The sequence below is a fragment of the Gorilla gorilla genome, chromosome 16 (genome assembly GCF_029281585.2).
Source record: "Gorilla gorilla gorilla isolate KB3781 chromosome 16, NHGRI_mGorGor1-v2.1_pri, whole genome shotgun sequence".
In the NCBI taxonomy this organism is placed as follows: domain Eukaryota; kingdom Metazoa; phylum Chordata; class Mammalia; order Primates; family Hominidae; genus Gorilla; species Gorilla gorilla.
In genome coordinates, this window is record NC_073240.2 from 74405420 (window position 1) to 74424510 (window position 19091).

At 44.3% G+C, this 19091-nt stretch overlaps 1 protein-coding gene across 3 annotated transcripts in view; it reads right to left on the reverse strand.

Moving 5' to 3' along the window:
* Positions 1-19091, reverse strand: part of NPTN (neuroplastin) — a 73430-nt gene that overhangs the window by 3896 nt on the left and 50443 nt on the right. For 2 of the 3 annotated variants that reach the window (XM_031002232.3, XM_031002229.3), the window contains 2 exons: positions 9767-9900; positions 6240-6513 (listed from right to left, as the gene is read on the reverse strand). In XM_031002232.3, the coding sequence (XP_030858092.1) occupies positions 6240-6513; positions 9767-9900 (408 nt within the window). Of the gene's footprint in view, positions 1-1642; positions 5898-6239; positions 6514-9766; positions 9901-19091 lie in introns of all 3 variants that reach the window. The other variant, XR_008672079.2, reaches the window with a different exon arrangement.

A 19091-nucleotide genomic window follows, 5' to 3' on the forward strand; every position in this document is an offset into this window, starting at 1 on the left:
CAAGGAAAGCTGAACAGTGGCGACATCCCTCTAGAAAAGACTTCAGAAAGACAGGCTCACTCCTGTGCCCTGGCCAAAACCAGAAGCCAAACCCAGGGGAGCCATGAGATAACTTTTTTAAAATCAAAAAGCTGACATTATATGAGTTTAAGCCTTCTTAAATTGATACTTTATGACTCTGATTTATAAGTCTTTCGTGTTTCAACTAAGTGCAACTTGATCCCCTTTAAGCAGAGATACACATTCACAGAGAGAGAATGTTTTAAAAAGACCCACAAGGGGAAGGGAACAAGTAAGTGCTCTTAGTTTGTTTTTATTATACAAAAGTCAGGTAAACTAAATGATTCAGAACAGTCTGATTTCACTGAAGGCTTCTAGAAAAACTCTCAGCAGGATTCCACAAGGGGGCTTGGTGCACATGAAGCAGTTATGGAGATTACAGTCTCAGTGTAGGCATCTGCAGGAGCACACGTCGGGAGTAATGTCTGTCAGAGGGAGACATTGCTCCACCTGTTCCTTCGAGGCAACGGAGAGGCAAAGCCACCGCCAGCACACACAGTGACTGGAGCAAAAAAGGATTTCAAAAAAAAGAACTAACCACAAACCAATGACTCATCAGCCAAAACAATAGGCTAGCGACACACTAGTGTCCACAGGAGTCCACTACTAACAACAGTATACACTATCAAACGGGTACAGAGAACAAACTAAGACTTAAGGACACCCAAGACATCTGTGTGCTGTGTATGCAGTGGAGAGATACAAAGACATACCAGGTACTAAGACACAAAAGCCCAGCCTAAATTCTCCCCTCACAACATCCTAATGCTCAGCATCCCAGCCAAGCCAGCTCAGCTACATGCTAGGAACTAAGCACTTTGGGGATTTAAATGAAAAGACACAGGAGCAAACTTGGAATACTTTTAGTGCTCTGGCTGTGCACTCGAAAATACAAAATTCTAATGCAAGAGAGCCGAATCAAGAATACACCAATCTACTCCCAAATTTAAAATAAAAAGCAGGGGAGGGAGAATCGCAATAGCCAGGCTAATCTTTTCAAAGCATGACACTGTAGGCACCAACCCAAGCACCTCACACCACGGGCTGTTTTTCCTTTTGGAGTGTGGGTATTCCCTGGTGTCTGATTAGTAATGTCACTTTCCAGCCCAACAAGCTGGTAACATGCAAAGGGTTGCATGGAGGTGTTTTAGCGACAGTGCCTCCGGCATAGCTGCCATGCCTGCAAGTGGGAGCAGCTGAGATTCACAAGGGGGCAAAATCCCAGGAGCCCTCTTCATCTGTCTCCCCAAATCCACTTTCACACTGACAAACAAAAGAGCCTCATGTCTCCCCACTCTCCTGGACTGAATCACTATCTGCAGCACCACTCTCCCCTACAGGTCAGACAAAAAAACGACTTGACCCCTAACAGGGAAGTCAGGGGAGAGGGAAAGAACAGAATTACAGAAAAAAGATACAGAAACCAAAGTAAATGAGGATTAAACAGCAAACTGAAATCCAAATTAGTTGTGAAAGTGAATGAAGTAAACTTGAAGAAAAGTGTTAACATTATGAACTGTGCATCGTATAGACTGAAGCGGAGATTAAACAAACTCCAAAAGCATGCATATCGCTCACTTACCACCATGTTTTAAGGGTTTGATGCAATTGAGGGGGGAAAAAAAAGAAGTCATAGTAACCGACAAATATCAACATACCCCAAACCCTCAGGCCAAAAGATAGCCAGCTTAAACAATGACTGTTCTCTCCACCTCAGTATTACAGCCACTGGCTAGATGAGAGGAAGAGGACTGGGGGGAGAATGGAAACAAGATGCTTCTGGAATCCACCTTATGAGAGTGAAGTTACCGGTGGAACTGTAGCACACACTGATTTATCTGCGTGTTCCATCTTCCCAACTGAATGGACCACAGCCCTCACTCCCCCTATATCCGCCTCGTCATCTAGAAGGGGTGCTCTGCAATGTCTAGTAAATAACGGATTGCCTAATACAATATCACCTCCAAAAAGATGGCTTTAAAGTCCGAATAATGAAGAGTTGACTCTGGTCAAAGGTCCTTTGTCACTGCATTCATCTCACTAGAAGGTTTTATGGTTTCTAAATCCACTTAAATTTTGCCTGACCGTAGCAGGTTAGCATTAAACCCAAGAGAGACTGAGTTACTTCCTATTTCCTTGTTTGGTCCTATTGCATTTTCTCCATGAGGTAACTTGTTATTGACCCAGATGGCCCCTAGTTAACAGACCAGACACCGAATGCATGTTTTAGGTGTCATTTTAAAAGTCACATTTCTTTTCCAATATCCCTAGCCTGTATAAAGCTTCATATGCTACCAAATGTTTTGACCAACTAATAGATTTTGGAACATTAGAACAGCTCTTCATTCTAAAGTGTCTAAAAGAGCTTGGATATATCAGAGCCACTAAAAATGGCCCCCCAAAAAACCTCAAATATCTTCTCCATCAGTAACTTAAAGAGAGTCCCTTTGACTTGCTTATAAAAAATTATCCCAAGGTAAAAACAGAAAGTTCTTTTTTGGTGCCAGCACTTCTTTTCTTAAATCAGCTCCTGTTTTAATTTGCTGTCTGTGAGGTCACTAAAATATCCAAAAGAACTGCAGGCCTCAGCAACTAAGTGGGTTCACTCCCCATTCCTCCAGGGTCTGGGGAGGGGAGACTCAGGAGCACAGGCTGACTGCTCCTGGAGTGCAGTCGGCAGGACACCAACACAGAAGGTGCACCCAAGCAGGTGCCCAGCTGTGACATGGATGGAAGCCTAGAGGCTGCTAGCTTGACCTGGTCTTTTTAGAGAATTATCATTTAACATTTTCAGGGAATACAGTCAAGTGGTGAGTCAAGTGAACAAAACAAAGCTCTTATTTGACTCCATGATTCACTTGTTCCTGAAAATACTGAAGGTAAAGGTGATCTGTAGATTAGTCCACCTACAAGACAACCTAGTGGGCACTGATCCTCAGAGACCATACAGGGGACTAAAGGAATGCAGGTGGGTGCTTTCATGTAGGAAATGGTCTGAGAATACTCCAGTAGGTAAAGAAAAAAGACATGGGGCTTTTTTTTTTTTTTTTAAAGGAAGCAGCTAAACCTCAATCCTAAGCATTTTCAATGTGACAAATCTAAATATTTGATTTTCTAGTGAAACATACTTAAACTAAACTATGTAAGTTCAAATTTGTGCTTTTATACTTTTGTATTGTTCACTTAGTGCTTTTGTAGTAAGGAGATGAGTTACCAAGAACTCACAGACTGCCCAAAATATGACGACTGTGTATTCACATAAAAAAAGTTCAGTGAGTCTGAAATGAGCCATGGGTGTATCTTGATAATAAAGTGCTATTTGGCAAAGTAGAAGTATGCCAGGCCTATAAAAAAATTCCCATTTTCCTAATGGTATAAAAAAAATCCAACACAGAGCCACAGATGGTTATCTGATAGGTAAACACTTATCACCTCTTAACACTCCCAAGTTTGTGCCAAATATAATGTACCTCTTCGTTTATTCCAAAAGGAGTGTATATATATATATCTATATGAAAATTTGGGGAGGAGCACATGGGAAGAAAGCAGACAGGTAAGTTTGTCCTTCCTATGGAGTGCACAGGGGTTGAGGGGAACTGGCTAAAGAAGGAAAAGGCAGAGAAGAAGGAAAACTCACCAAAGAACATTCAACTTTTTCTTTTGTTTAATGATTACTTCCAGGAAAGGAGAAGAAAAGCGGGCAGGGGTGGAAGCAGGGAGGAGTTTGAGAGAAAGAGAGAAAGAGACAGAGGAGAAAAACAGAATGGAAATACTGGAGCAAGGGCAGGGTGTGAAGATGGAGAGTGAAGCCTGGCCCACACTGGCTGTCAGGAAGGGAAGGAGAGAAGGCAAACATTGCGATCATTCCAGCATCTCAGATTTTTCACCCCAATGCAACAACAACGAAGTAAAGGCTGCTTTCATTACAATACTCTCCCAAGAGACTAGAGCAAGGAGGTTTTACTTTGCACTTACCCTGCCGTCATCTCTTTTAAGGGTAGGATTCGTTCACTGTCTATAATAACTTAGTTTAAAAGAGGTACTTTCCCTCTAGGAAGCTGTTCAGATTTGCTGGCCACAGATGTCTCCTATAACAAACTGGTCCCCCATTTGAATTCAGTAACCAAGAAACTCTTACAAAAAAAGAGCTGCTTCCCTGGGCAGGTGTCTGCACTTGTCCAACAGAACAATCCTAAGCATTTCTCAAATCTAACCTGCCACATGCACTGTGATAGCAACCTCATAAGCGCGGTGACTTCTTAGGGCAAAGACTAGACCTCTGCTGGGAACACGCTAGGCTGCTGCATCACTCTCACCAGTGGCAGCCAGCCTTGCCTTAAAATTTAAAAATCAGGTTCTGAAGTCCATCTCTGCCTTCTCTTACCTGACTTTTTAGCTTCTCAACCTTTCCAAAAGGCAGGCTGAGGAAGGTGGTATTGGCAAAGCAAAAGCATTCTGGGGGGATAAAAAGGCCCTTTTCAGGAATGAGGCATAACTGATCCCACAGAGCCAAAGCTGAAAACACACGAAAGACAGGCAACTCTTTCCCTTTACTCCCAGGTCTAAATAAAGGTGCACTCTTGCCTTGGGAGTCCTAATATGTAGCAGGAAAGAGAAATACCTGGAGAGAGAAAGCATTAGGAGTACATGAAATCCCAAAGAAAGCAGGTTCACTTCATAAAGTAGGAAAGTAAAACTCCTGGGGACACTCCCAGGTTGCAGGAAACTAGAGATTCATTTGCTGAGGCCGTCTGCTCCCAGCCAACGTCCTTCCCACGCCTCTGCCCAGCTCACTGCTGAGTGCACATCTGGAGGGAGTCACCAGATATTGTCAGTGTCATCAACAAACCTCCTCACCAGCCACTCACTCTACTTACTGCAGGCAGAGAGATTTATAACTGCTGAGAAGAAAGGAAAAGATGGGGAAGGGGCTGTTGCTCTCAAACATGTCCTCCCAGAGAGTCTAAAGCCACTGGCATGCCTCTGGGGCCACACTCTTTCTGAGGGAGCACCAGATGTCACTTTGTATTCTCCACTGGACAGCCAGCTCTGTGGGGCAGGATACAGCACCACAGGTGCACAAACACAGGCCCCAGAACAGCTGGACTACAGCTGGCAACCCCACCATCACCCCGGGTCGGCTACCACTGAGCCCAGGGGCACACCCATCTGTCTAGTCTAGCCAGGGACAGACTAGTGGTGGTAACAGTCGGCCAATTAATTTCTGTACGCCGGTCATGTTATAGGGTGGGGATGGGGAGCCAGCTGGGAACCTGAAGTACTGCAGATACAAGTCTCCATCAGCAGCTTCCCCCTTCACAGGAAAAATCGATCACCAAAAATTTCCCAAGGCTTTTCTGACTCTAGGCATATCCAATAACCTAAGATTTCAGCTCTTGCTCTTTCCAGTGCTCAGTGGTGTGCTGTGGTTCTGCTGCTACCATCTCCTCCCTTCTCTGACCCTAGGCCAGCTTGAGGGCACAGCCTCGGGGCATGGACTCCATTTGTTCCGCCTTTACTATCTCTGTCTTACACTAGATGGGTGGATACATCAGACTCTCCTTTGTCTGTGAGACACAGATGGAAAGCCACCCAGCAGAGAGCGCTGGAAACCTATCAAAGGGACCAACCAAGGAACCAAAGGCTGGCTTGTTCCAATGGCTTTTCTGAGAACAGTCTGACTGGGCTGGGGCAGTTACCTACAGGGGCTACACCAGGCAACCATGTGACAACCAGTTAGATACCTTAAATCTGCCTGAAAGGCCAGGTGGCCTGCCATCTTGGGGTGGCTTCTAGGCTTGACTTGGATTCTCCTCAAGCTCAATCTGCCTGATGATCTGTATTGAAGGAGGACAGAGCTGAACAAAGAGACTGACAGCTGCCCATTCACCACATGGGGCCTGAAAGGCAGATGGGACTAGGGTTTGGAAAACACCCAAACAGAGGGAGAGAGCTAAGGACAGCTCTAGATGGCTAATGCAAAAAAAATAAAATAAAATAAAAATAAAAAATAAAAATAAAAAACTCTTACGGGTAGGGGGTTAGGAACTGGTATAAGAATTTTCCTTCTTTCCTTTAGGGATTGAATCCCAACATCCCTATAGTCCTCTTTGGGTACTTGGAAACCACCCGAAGGAACCAACCCCAGCAGTACAGCTATTTTGTAGGGATGCTCTTACCGTCAGGAACCTCATCTGGCCTCTTCCTCTTCTCATACACAACAATGATCACCACAAGGATGATAATTTCAGCCAGAATTCCCAAGAAAGGCCAGAGTGGGGCCAGGTGGCTCCGCACCCTGAGGACAGTGACAACAGAGGCGGAGCCAATGGCGTTGGTGGCATTACATTCATACTCGCCAGGGTCTTCTGTGATCTGCAGGTTCACAATGTTCAACTCAGTGTAATTTTCCTTGTTGATGATGAAGAAGCGGCCAGAGGTATTGACAATGTCCTGCAAAAAAGTGAGAATACACAAAGGTGAGAGTGAGTAACTGAGCTAATGTTCAAGAGAGGGTGACGCTGCTCTCCGTTCTTTTCAGGCACCAGCCAGAACGAGGAAGCAGTGTCTAGGAACATTTCATTAATGATTTCCCTTCAGTATCAACAACAACAAATCAACACACTTCTGACAGAGCCAGGCAAGCCTCCCTTACCATCGGTCCTCCAGACTTCCCCGACTTCCACGAAGTGAGTGCAGGTCCTACTGCCTGGAGACTCAGAAAAGTCCAACAACCTAGTAAATGCTGCCTCCAACACCAGGTAAGAAACCACAGCAGAAAGAGGACGGCAGAAGGAGGGGTACAACCCCTACAGTCAGGCATGCCTCGGGGACCTCAGGCCTCTCTGATGACCTCAGAGTCAGCACACTGACTTCACGCTTGGTGAGTTCTGAGGAAGTCTCCTTAAACTTCCTCCACAAACAATGCTAAGAACTCACTCCTAGTCAGACTGGGGGAAATTCATAACTTTCCTTTCATTTAAGGACTACACGGTTAGAAGAAAGGTTATTCAATCAATCAACAAATATTTATGGCTGGGCATAGAGGCTCATGCCTGTAATCTCAGCACTTTAGGAAGCTAAGGTGGGAGGATCGCTTGAGCCCAGAAGTTCAAGACTGGCCTTGGCAACAAACTGAGACCCCATCTCTACAAAAAATCAAAAACAAAATTAGCTGAGCATAGTGGTGTACACCTGTGGTCCCAGCTACACAGAAGGCTGAGGCAGGAGGATCACATGAGCCCAGGAGGTTGCTGCACTCCAGCCTGGTAGACAGATCAAGACCCTGTCTTAACACAAAACAAAACAAACAAATAAAATAGAACAAATATTTACTAAAATATGCTGCATGCTTTATATCCTACTAAGGGTAGGTGGGAGTGAGAAGGTGGGATAGGGAGAAGACAGACCTAGAAATGAATAAGGAGCTTGGCCTCAAAAGGGAACCAGACATCCAAAAAGGGATGACTGATTTCAGGAATGTGTTAAGAAGCCCCAACAGAGCGTTTGTATAGAGTGCTGTAGGGCACAGTGAGTGGCCACTGCTGGAAAGAGTCAGGGAAAGCTTCACACATGAGCTAACATTTGCACTAGACTGTGGAGGAGGACAGCTGATCAAACAGGGAGGAGCAGCGCAGGCAGGGATTCGCATGGGTGTGAAGGCAGAGGTGCAAGAGTGCACAGGCAGAGGTCGGGACTCAGCGGGATGGCTCACTGCACTCAGCTCATGAGATCCCGGCAGGGAAAAAACAGACTCATGTGTCTTTACCCTGCAACAACTAAAGCACAATCAGAAATAGGAGAGAAAAAGGGGAATATTATCCTGGAAATGATTCTAGATATGGCATACAATCTTGTCAGCATTTGAGTACAGGTACATCTGAAATGGGGAACTCGTAGCTTTTAAAACAGCTAGTCTGTGATGCCTCAAGCTTCATCTTTCAGATTAAAACACATACTGAGTTAATTCCAACCTGCTTTGGCAAAAGCTCAAGGGCACTCCTTCCCAGTGACCAGCAGAGAGAAGTGGACATTTCCTCTCCAGTGCCTTAGAAAGTTCAGTGTCTTGTAAAAAAGACTCAGCATCTTCACCTCGCCAATCCTCATCCTGCTCCTCGTTAACGGATCTCTGAAATCATCGCTGATGTTGGAGTCATTATCACAACTCAACATTTTATTATCAAGATGTCACATAGTAGGAAGAATAATGGACTTGAAATTTAAAAAAACTAGATACAACTCTTGGTTTTGCCACTAATTTATCTTGGCTACTATGGAACCCTTCCAAAGAAGATGGATTAATGATCTTTAAGGTCCTTTTGGATTCTGAAGACTGATAATCAAAGAGGATCCATGGGATCAGAGGAATGCTTGACACGCTCTCTGACAGAAAAGGTAACGGGTCAACAATCATAATGAGAGAGAAAGTGAGGTTCTAAAGCTCAGACTCTCCAAACAACATCATGAATCATCCCACTGATAGGAAAAGATGTTCTCTTTGACATTTTCTGGGGCAAATACCGTCAGGTTCCCAATGTCTAACGCTGCCAAGGCTGCCCTTGGGCCTCCTCAGGTTGCTCCGATTCCTTATCAGTATGTTCTGTGTTGCAGGAATGTACTAGTAATTGCCCTCAGTACCTTGGGCCTCCTCAGGTTGCCCCAATTCCTTATCAGTATGTTCTGTGTTGCAGGAATGTACTAATAATTGCCCTCAGCACCTTGTTTCCTACTAAAAAAACAAGGCAGGTTCTCTAAGACCACTTCAAAAACAGTATTTTCTTCAGGATAAATGGACGAGAATTAGGCTCAGTTCTTTCAGTGTCCTATCCTGAAGGCAAGTGATATGGTTTGGATTTTGTCTTCACCCCAATTTCATGTTGAATTATAATCCCCAGTGTTGGAGGAGGGGCCTTGTGGGAGGTGACAGGATCATGGGGGCGGATATCCCCCTTGCTGTTCTCCTGACAGTGAATTCTCATTAGACCCAGTTGTTTAAGTGTGTAGCATCTCCCTCCTTCACTCTCTTCCTCCTCTCCAGCCACCTAGGACCTGCCTGCTTCCCCTTCACCTTCCACCATGATTCTAAGTTTCTCTACTTACAGGGATCACTTAGGAAGAAATAAACAGCAACTGCAGTCTAAAAAATAGGTAAGTTTCAAGGATCAAAGAAGCCTGACGGGGAGGCTATTCTTTGGATTTAGCTTTATCTTAACTATATTACCTGTCAATACCTCACCTTCAGTTACAGTAATCTGAAAGCAATAAAACTCAAAGCAGGCCAGATGTCACTCTGTTGTCTAAGATAGGAAAGATCCTATCTTAGATAGGATCTTTCCTGTGTTTCCTGAGGCCTCCCCGGCAATGCTTCCTGTAAAGCCTGTGGAATCATGAGCCAATTAAACCTTTTTTCTTTATAAATTACCCAGTCTCTGGAACTTCTTTATAGCAAAGGGAGAATGGACTAATACAGTGAGCAATCTAATCTCTTACCAGAGGGACAGCTTTAACAAATCATGTACAGGGATTTTTGTGCTGGAGGAGACTGTCAATGACCTCTTGATTCATGCTGTAAACCGTGACTCTAGAAAGGGTGACCCTCGCCATGCACACATCCGAGGATACAGCTACTACAGTAACTGACCCACGTGTCTGGACCTCTGCAGGGAAATCTCCAGCAACCAGAGACCCGGGCCTGCCTCCTACTCACCATGGGCATCCCGTTCTCCTTCTTGCGCCATATCCAGTCTGGGTGGGGGTAGCCAACTGACTTGCAATACATAGTGGCATCCTGCCCTTCATTCTTGTTCTCACTCCGTTTATGGCCAGTGATGTCAGGAGCGGCTGTGAGAAAGCGTTAGACGCAGTTACCACGGAAGTCTACTCCAAACAGGATACAAAGGCCCCACCTTCTGGCTCAGAGCCCTGCTTGTAATGTAGTCAGTCTTTATGCTTACTGTCATACTCAGCTTTGATGAAGAGCATTTCAGGTCAGAATAGGGTAAAGGGACCAAACCCATCCTCTACCCCCCACCCGCTAAAGATGCCCAGGCAGATACCAGGGTTACTAATATATGAGGCTCTACTAATGTAGGTGATTCTCCAACCTACTGGAAAAGGATGCAGGTCCAACTGCCCTCAATTAAGCCCACCTTTAAAGAAAATGCAAACAAACACTATTATCTCTTCTATCAGCCCAAGTTTTTTCTTAAAACACCTGCATGAACAACAATTATGCATCCTGTCAAATATCACACATTCCCTTAAGGAAATGAGATTCTGAGATAAAACAACTACAATCAAGTCCTATTACAAGGTATGTAAAAACAATGAATGCTTGGAGAAGCTACTCAATAAGTAGCAATGACCAAGGCTCTCCCAGGAAAGAGGGAATCCAGAAACTGGTCTTCACAAGGAGGAAGAAAGGAATGAACAGGAAATTCAACCAGTGTCCCAAGAGATTTTTTTTTAATTGAATGACTGATTGAGATGGGGTCTTATTCTATCGTCCAGGCTGGTGCATAGTGGCATGATCGCTGCTCACTGTAGCCTCAAGCTCCTGGGCTTAAGTGATCCTCAGCTCCCGAGTAGCTAGAACTACAGGCACATGCCACCACACCTGGTTAATTTTTAAATTTCTTGTATAGACGGGGTCGTACTATATTGCCCAGGCTGGTCCTGAACTCCTGACCTCAAGTGATCCTCTCACCTTGGCCTCCCAAAGTGCTGGGATTACAGGTGTTTGCATCTGCACCTGGCCCTAAGACCTTTTATTAACAACTTAAGAATCTGCCTTGGACACCTGATTTGCAACAGTTTCCTAGACTGAACCCAATATAGAAGGAATTTCAAGACATGCTAGAGGCCGTTGGTCTTCTCTATTTATAGGGACCACTTAGGAAGAAATAAACAACAACTGTAGTCTAAAAATTAGGTAAGTTTCAAGGATCAAAGAAGCCTGAGATAAAAGCTAATTCTTTGGATTTAGCTTTATTTTATCGTAACTATATTACCCGCCAATGCTTCACCAGTTACAGTAATTTTTTTGGAGACAGAGTTTCGCTCTTGTCGCCTAGGCTGGAGTGCAATGCTGTGAACTTGGCTCACTGCAACCTCCAACTCCTGGTTTCAAGCGATTCTCCTGCCTCAGCCTCCTGAGTAGCTGGGATTACAGGCATGCGCCACCATGCCCAGCTAATTTTGTATTTTTAGGAGAGATGGGGTTTCATCATGTTGGTCAGGCTGGTCTTGAACTCCTGACCTCAGGTGTTCTGCCTGCGTTGGCCTCCCAAAGTGTTGGGATTACAGGCGTGAGCCATCACGCCCGGCTAATTTTGTATTTTTAGGAGAGATGGGGTTTCACCATGTTGGTCAGGCCGGTCTTGAACTGCTAGCCTCAGATGATCTGCCCGCCTCAGCCTCCCAAAGTGTTGGGATTACAGGCGTGAGCCACCACGCCCAGCCGGGTTACAGTAATCTGAGAGCAATAAAAGTCAAAGCAGGCTGGATGTCACTCTGTTATCCAAGATAGGAAAGAGAATCGATATGCCTTGGTCCCAATTCCAGTTTTGTTGGTTCTTTCGTTATTCTGGGCTTTGCTGCTACAGCCATTATCAAATGGAGACACCTCGTGTCCTTGTCTACCTCCCAGGGTTCTTGGATAGATGAACAGGATGTCAAAACATTCATCTTGAGACTGTAGAAGCCTGTACAATTGCATTGGGGCTAATCTCATGTTCCACCTTTGACTGGCTTGGTTTTTCTTGGCTTAAAAACAATGCAAAGTCCTACTAGTCACAGAATGTGCTTCCCAGGCACAAACTGGTTTTAGACTCACCCTCCAGAGGCACCTGGATGGGCATGCACTGGGCAAGGCCCCAAGCTGTCTCTGTAACCAGTCCCTGCCAAACTGAGGCCTGCTGAGTAACACTCAGTGTGAAGTGTTTTCTAGATAGTACGTTTCAAAGGAAATATCTTTTTTTTTCCAGGCAAAGTTTCTTACTACAGAAGAAAGTGGTCAACCTGGCTCTATCTCATTCCCACAAAGCCGAACTTTTCCCACAGCTACTCAGTCACTTCTTAGGCTGACTGTTCAATCCGGTCACCCTTTCTCAGAGCTTACTTCAGTCCATAAATTCCAAGCACTCCAAGGAGCAGGCTCCACAGCCACACAGGACCCAGCATGCCCGAAGGGTTACCATGTGCTGCTCCAGCCAGCCATGCTTCATTCATCTGGCAAACACCTGCTGAGCACCCACTACACATCAGATATGTCAGACTGCCTGGGTAAGGCTTTTGTGATGAGATGAACTTTAGCATGGTCATGAAGAAAATAAGGGAGTATATACAAGGTTCCTGACCTGTGGTAAGTAAAGAATGTATTTTTTTTTTTTTTTTTTTGAGATGCAGTCTCTCTATGTTGGCCAGGCTGGAATGCAGTGGTGTGATCTTGGTTCACTGCAACCTCCACCTTCCGGGTTCAAGTGATTCTTCTGCGTTGGCCTCCCAAGTAGCTAGGATTATAGGCATCTGCCACCATACCTGGCTAATTTTTGTATTTTTAGTAGAGATGGGGTTTCACCATGTTGGCCAAGCTGGTCTCAAACTACTGACCTGAAGTGATCCACCCGCCTCAGCCTCCCAAAGTGCTGGGTTTACAGGTGTGAGCCACTGCGCCTGGCTAAGAATGTCACTTTCTAACAGGCCAGGAACCCCAAGTTATCTTGGGACCTCAAGAGGAGAGGAATTTGCCCAACTCATAAGTATTTGAGGGTACAAACCCATGGCTGGGCTCGACTTTTTAACAGTCTTATCTGAGATTCTTCATGGAACAGAGTTCTGTCAAAGCCAATTTAAAAAGCCTAAGTGAAAAATAACTACTCTTGCTGCACTTTATGCAAATAATCAGGCCAAGTACAGTAAGAATAAGTTTATTTTATAAATAAATCAGTTCTATCATGATTTGTTTTTAATAAAAATGGGGACTGGAGAGAGAAAAATTATGCTTCAAAAGAAAAACTATAGTATACTGTTGTTAGCTGTTCTTGAGGTTTTTTTCTGCAGTTTAGATGAAATTCTAAATTCTTTGCGGGTTGGAAGTCCCCAAACTAATGCTTTCAAATCTTTGCTTTTAAAATTGGGAATTGTACTCCTCATCCTAGGACTCGTTATTTACCTTACAGTAAGCTGTTCACTTAAACACTGTAGTAAAACTATAGATGAGAGTAGTAATGTTTTTCCCACACAAGCCTTGGAATCCTAGCCAGGCCTGCATGAGTACACTCAGACAGTTACAAGGCGGTTCCACTCTTCTCACCTTGGGGTTCACTCCCATTCCCACAATGTCCCCTATCAGCAGGAAGAAGCCAGAGTGATCGATGGCCTTTTGCCATCTTCAGAGCCTACGCCTTAAGATTAAGGTGTTATAAAACCCAAAGGGAGGGACTGAAACCGTCTTTGCAAAATTATGACTGAGACAGTGAAAGAGATTGAACTTAACTGCTTCATCTTACTTCTAACCTCCAAGCTGTCCTTGTTCACTCCTGGGCGCAGGCTGAACTAACTTTGGGAGAAACTTATAGTTTAAACAAAGATGGTAACAACCGTTTCCCAAAACAGACCCCCTTCTTGCCTGGGGACTAGATTGCCTTTGTAGAACTAACATTAGACACAAGATTAGAAATTATGGTTTAGGAGTCATGCAGCTGGAAGCTACAAGATTCTGACCCTCCCTAAACTGCTCCTAAGATCAGTGCTTGAGATATTTTGCAGACCTTGCACTTGATGGATCAGCTGGCCCCACCCAGATCAATAAACTGGCTCATCTGATCCTGTGACCCCCACCCAGGAACTGACTGAGCACAAGAAGACAGCTCCGACTCCCTATGATTTCAGCTCTAACCAATCAGCACTCCTGGCTCACTGGCTTCCCCCCAACCATCAAGTTATCCTTAGAAACTCTGCTCCCTGAATGCTAGGGGAGACTGATTTGAATAGTAATAAAACTCTGGTCTCCCAGCAAAAAAGAAAAGAAGGGAGTAGGTCACACATATCTGTAGGAAGAACACTCTAGATCGAGGGAAATGCAAAGGTCTTGAGGTAGGATTGTGCTTGTTATGTACAAGGAACAGCAAAGAGGATTTGATTGGAACATAGTAAGCAAGGAGAAGAGAGCAGGAGATAAAAGAAATCAGAGAGACTGGGGACCCAGGTTAGACAGGACTTTGTAGGCCACCATAATGACTTTGGCAGTTACAGTGAGTCAGCCGGGAAGCCACTGGTGAATACTATGTGCAGGTATAAAATGATGGGTGTGTTTTAACAGGCTCCCCGTGGCTACTATGTGAACAAGAACTGCAGAGACAGCAGTGGAAGCAAGACTAAGCAGGAGGCTATTACAGTAACCCAGGCAAGGGAAAGGCTGGTTTCCATGGGGGCAGTAACAGTGGAAATAAGGAGAAATGGTGAGATTCCAGGTATATTTTGGAGGTTGAGTTAACATATTTGCTAATAGATTGAATGTGGACTGTGAGAAGAAAAGGAGTCAAGGATGACACCAAGGTTTTGGCCTGAGTAACTGTGAGAATGGAGTTGACAGTTACTAAGATGAGGAAGATTGCAAAAGAATAAGAGTGTTTTTTGTTTGCTTAATCTTAGTTTGTTTTGTTAAAAGACTGAGAAACAGTGGTGGTAAAAACCAGAAGGTCAAGGTCTAGAACATGGTAAGTTTAAGATACTTATTTAACATATGGCTAGGTGTGGTGGCTGGCTAGGTGCAGTGGCTCACACCTGTAATCCCAGCACTTTGGGAGGCCGAGGTGGGCGGATCACCTAAGGTCAGGAGTTTGAGACCAGCCTGGCCAACATGGTGAAACCTTGTCTCTACAAAAATACAAAAATTAGCCAGGCATAATGGCAGGTGCCTGTAATCCCAGCTACTTGGCAGGCTGAGGCAAGAGAATCGCTTGAACCCGGGAGGTGGAGGCTGCAGTAAGCCAAGATCATGCCATTGCACTCCAGCCTGGGCAACACAGTAAGATTCTGTCTCAAAAAAAAAAAAAAAAAAAAAAAGATACTTATTTAACATTCAAGTATTGGGAAGGCTGAGGCAGGCGGATCACGAGGTCAGGAGATCAAGACCATCCTGGCTAACACGGTGAAACCCCGTCTCTACTAAAAATACAAAAAATTAGCCAGGCACGGTGGCGGGAGCCTGTTGTCCCAGCTACTCGGGAGGCTGAGGCAGGAGAATGGCACGAACCCAAGAGGTGGAGATTGCGCCACTGCACTCCAGCCTGGGCGACAGAGGGGACTCCGTCTCAAAAAAAAAAAATCCAAGTAAAAATATCAAGTAGGCAGTAAAACAGCAAGTCTGGAGTTCAGGGAAATGTTCTATGTTAGGGATATAAATTTCAGGTATCAGCTTATATGTGGTACATTTTCCCATTTTCATTCTCCTTTGACCCAAAGAAGACACCCACTTTGGGCCAGTTATTGGCAATAGTACTATGAATTCAGTACTATCAGCTTTTGCTTTGGGGACTCATTTCCAAGACTGTACATTAGAACCATCTAGAATGCTAAAAGTTGAGTCGGCAGCTGCACTGCCTCTGAAAAGTCACTATTCTGAAAGGACCCAGACTTAAAGGTCAAGATTGGGAAGGGGGCTAGGAACAGTCTTCACTTCTGCCTTGGTGTGTGGGAGGAGGAGAACACCACTTCCCCTCTTTATTCGACACTCTGGGAAAGGGTGGCCGCCATACTGGGGGACACTCGACCAACCAATGGAGAGGCCGGCACACTGAGGAACTGAGGGCCACTGCCAAGAGCCATGTGAGTGAGCTGTACACATGGAGTGGATCCTCCAGCTCTGGTCAAGCTTTCAGATGACTGTAGCTCCAGCCAACAGCTTGACCAAAATCTCAGGAAAGACCCCAAGCCAGAACACCCCACTAAGCTGCTCCCTAATTACTGACTCAGGAAAACTGTGAGGTGGTAAGTGCTTATCATCTTATGCCACTAAGTTTTGGGGTAATTTATTATGCATTTTTGTATGTATAGATACAAATATACCAATTGATGAAGCAGACATTACCCCACTTTTTAAAATTGGAAAACTCAAGTTTGGAAAAGTAATTTAATGTTTAAATGGTAAAGCCAGAATCCAAGTTCAGGGTTGTCTGAATCCAGAGACTATGCTTTTTGTACTTTAACATACTGAGGGGGAAATAAACTAGAATAGAGTCCACAAAAATAAAAATATACAACATGCGAGGAGGGAGAGCATTAGGACAAACACCTAATGCATGTGGGGCTTAAAACCTAGATGATGGGTTGATAGGTGCAGCAAATCACATGGCACAAGTCTACCTATGTAACAAACCTGCACGTTCTGTACATATATCTCAGAACTTAAAGTAAAACTTTAATATATTTATATATATATAAAATATATATATCATATATATAAAATATATATAATATATAATATATATGTATATATACAAAATATATATGTATATATACAATATATATATTTATATGTATATATTTGTTATATTTGTATATATGTATATACATGTTATATATGTATATATGTATATATTTGTTATATATGTATATATTTGTTACCATGTATTACTGATAACTGCAGAGCAAAGAGCCCAAAAGTTATCTTTCCTTGTAGATGTGCTAAAACACCTTAGACCCAAAGCAGAACCAATTTACCTTAGACCCAAAGCAGAACCTATTTACCTGTCAGACTTTACTCTGTATTAGTGTAGCGTAAAGAGCAGAGCTTCAGACCTGAAAACATGGAAATCTGGACTTGATCTCGACTCTATTACTCACCAACTGAGTAACCCAGGGCAGATCACGTCAAATACTCTGAGTTTTAGTATTGTAAAATAAGAGTAATACTCACATGTTTCAGAGGTCTTGTGAGGATTAAATTACATCTCCATACTAATCTAGAACATGGTTGGAACTCAGGGCCAAGCATTTAAACATCAGTCAGGGAAAGGAAAGGCTAAGGCTTCGACCCTGTCATTAGTTCTAAGAAATCAAAGATACTGATTACTATGTGCTCTCCCCATTTGCTGATACAAACAGGACTTTTGTTTGTAGCTCTAAAAATAAGGTTTAATCATGTCAGATACTGATAAATTATCTGATTAATGGCCTATTTTAGTGCCTCACCTTCTATGGGCTTGCCATTTAATAAGGGACTGCTTAACCAGATTTTGTTGGTCTAAAAGCAGGTCTGAGCGTCTAAGCCTTCATATCCTGAAGGAGACAGAGAAAATACTCTGTGCTTCTCTTTACCCTCTTAGTGGGGCACAGACTAAGTGGCAAGAGCAAGGGGTAGGAGCAACAAAGTAACAAAAAGACCCTTAGAAGAGAGTTCTGATCCACTCAGGAATTCATTTGTTCTCTGGCCTTGTTAGTCACATATTCTAGTCACACTGGTTAATGGATATCCCTCCAGTATCCTAATAAATAGCAACACAGGGGTCCCAAAAGAGTCTCTGTTACCCAACAGCACCTGACCCAATTTCATTATCTGGGCAGTCTGGGACTCTGGCTGAGGACGAATGCATGTTCCTTAGTACCTTCTGCTACCCAACCTGATGCACTTAGAGCAAAGGGTCAGCTTCTAGGCCAGGCTGGATGCTGTAGAAACTGTCAACTCAGGCCATGGAGGCACGTTTCAGATGATATTAAATAAAGTTAACAGAACAGACTTAAGAAAGTGATCAAGATATAAGGCCTCTTTACAGACACTGCTTATATGGTGCTTTTTTTTTTTTTTGAGATGGAGTTTCGCTCTGTCGCCCAGGCTGGAGTGCAGCAGCACGATCTCAGCTCACTGCAACCTCCGCCTCCCGGGTTCAAGCGATTCTTCTGCCTCGGCCTCCTGAGTAGCTGGGACTACAGGCGTGCACCGCCACGCTCGGCTAATTTTTGTATTTTTTAGTAGAGACGGGGTTTCATCACCTTGGTCAGGCTGGTCTGGTCTTGAACTCCTGACCTTGTGATCTGCTCGTCTTGGCCTCCCAAAGTGCTGGGATTACAGGCTCAAGACACTGCGCCTGGCCTTGGTGCTCACTTTTTAAAGCATGTTCATAACCTAGCAACTTATTTTCAAAGAAAATCTATCCTTAAAGGTGTTGTCAATGACTAGCCTGTTTCCAAGTAAACACAGAGATTCTGCATTTACGGTCTATTTGCTTCCTTCATGCAACCTATCAAATCCCAAAAACACCTATCTTTGTGGTGGACAAAATGAACACTTGGCTGACGGCAGTGGGAGAGTGAAGATTTACTGCTTGCCAAGAGCTATGCCCAAGAAGGAATATGAGATCGGTCAAAACAGAAGCAAGAAGGATGCAGGCTTTTGGCTCAACAAGCATTCTCCACCCACAGCAGATTCATCATTGGTTGTGAACACTAGAGCAGTCTAGGACAGGTGCCTCCTTCTGCAGGTGAAACCACTGTGTAAGAGGTGTAGAAGTTTCCTTGAAGACAGTGACCCTCAACCCTGGCTGTACACCATAATCACCTGATGTGCCTTAATCTGATGCCCGAGCCACAGTTCATATGAATTAAATCAAAATTGAGAACCACTGTTCTATCACCTTTCCTGGCACCAGTACTGGAGGTCAGATACCCCCCACAAGACAGGGAGATGAGTGGGTAGAGGTGTGGGAGTCATTCAGGTGACTTTTCCAAGCTGAGAAACTGACAAATTGAAATTTTCCAATAACACTAGGAAAATGGGCTTGGAAATCACTTCCTGCAATAAACAACCTCTCCCAGCCTACATCTTTCTCCCGTGCTGGATGCTTCCTGCCCTCAAACATCGGACTCCAAGTTCTTCAGTTTTGAGGCTCGGACTGGCTCTCCTTGCTCCTCAAGCGTGCAGGCAGCCTACTGTGGGACCTTGTGACCATGTAAGTTAATACTTAACAAACGCCCATATATGTATCTCCTGTAAGTTCTGTCCCTCTAGGAAACACTAATACACAACCTCTCAT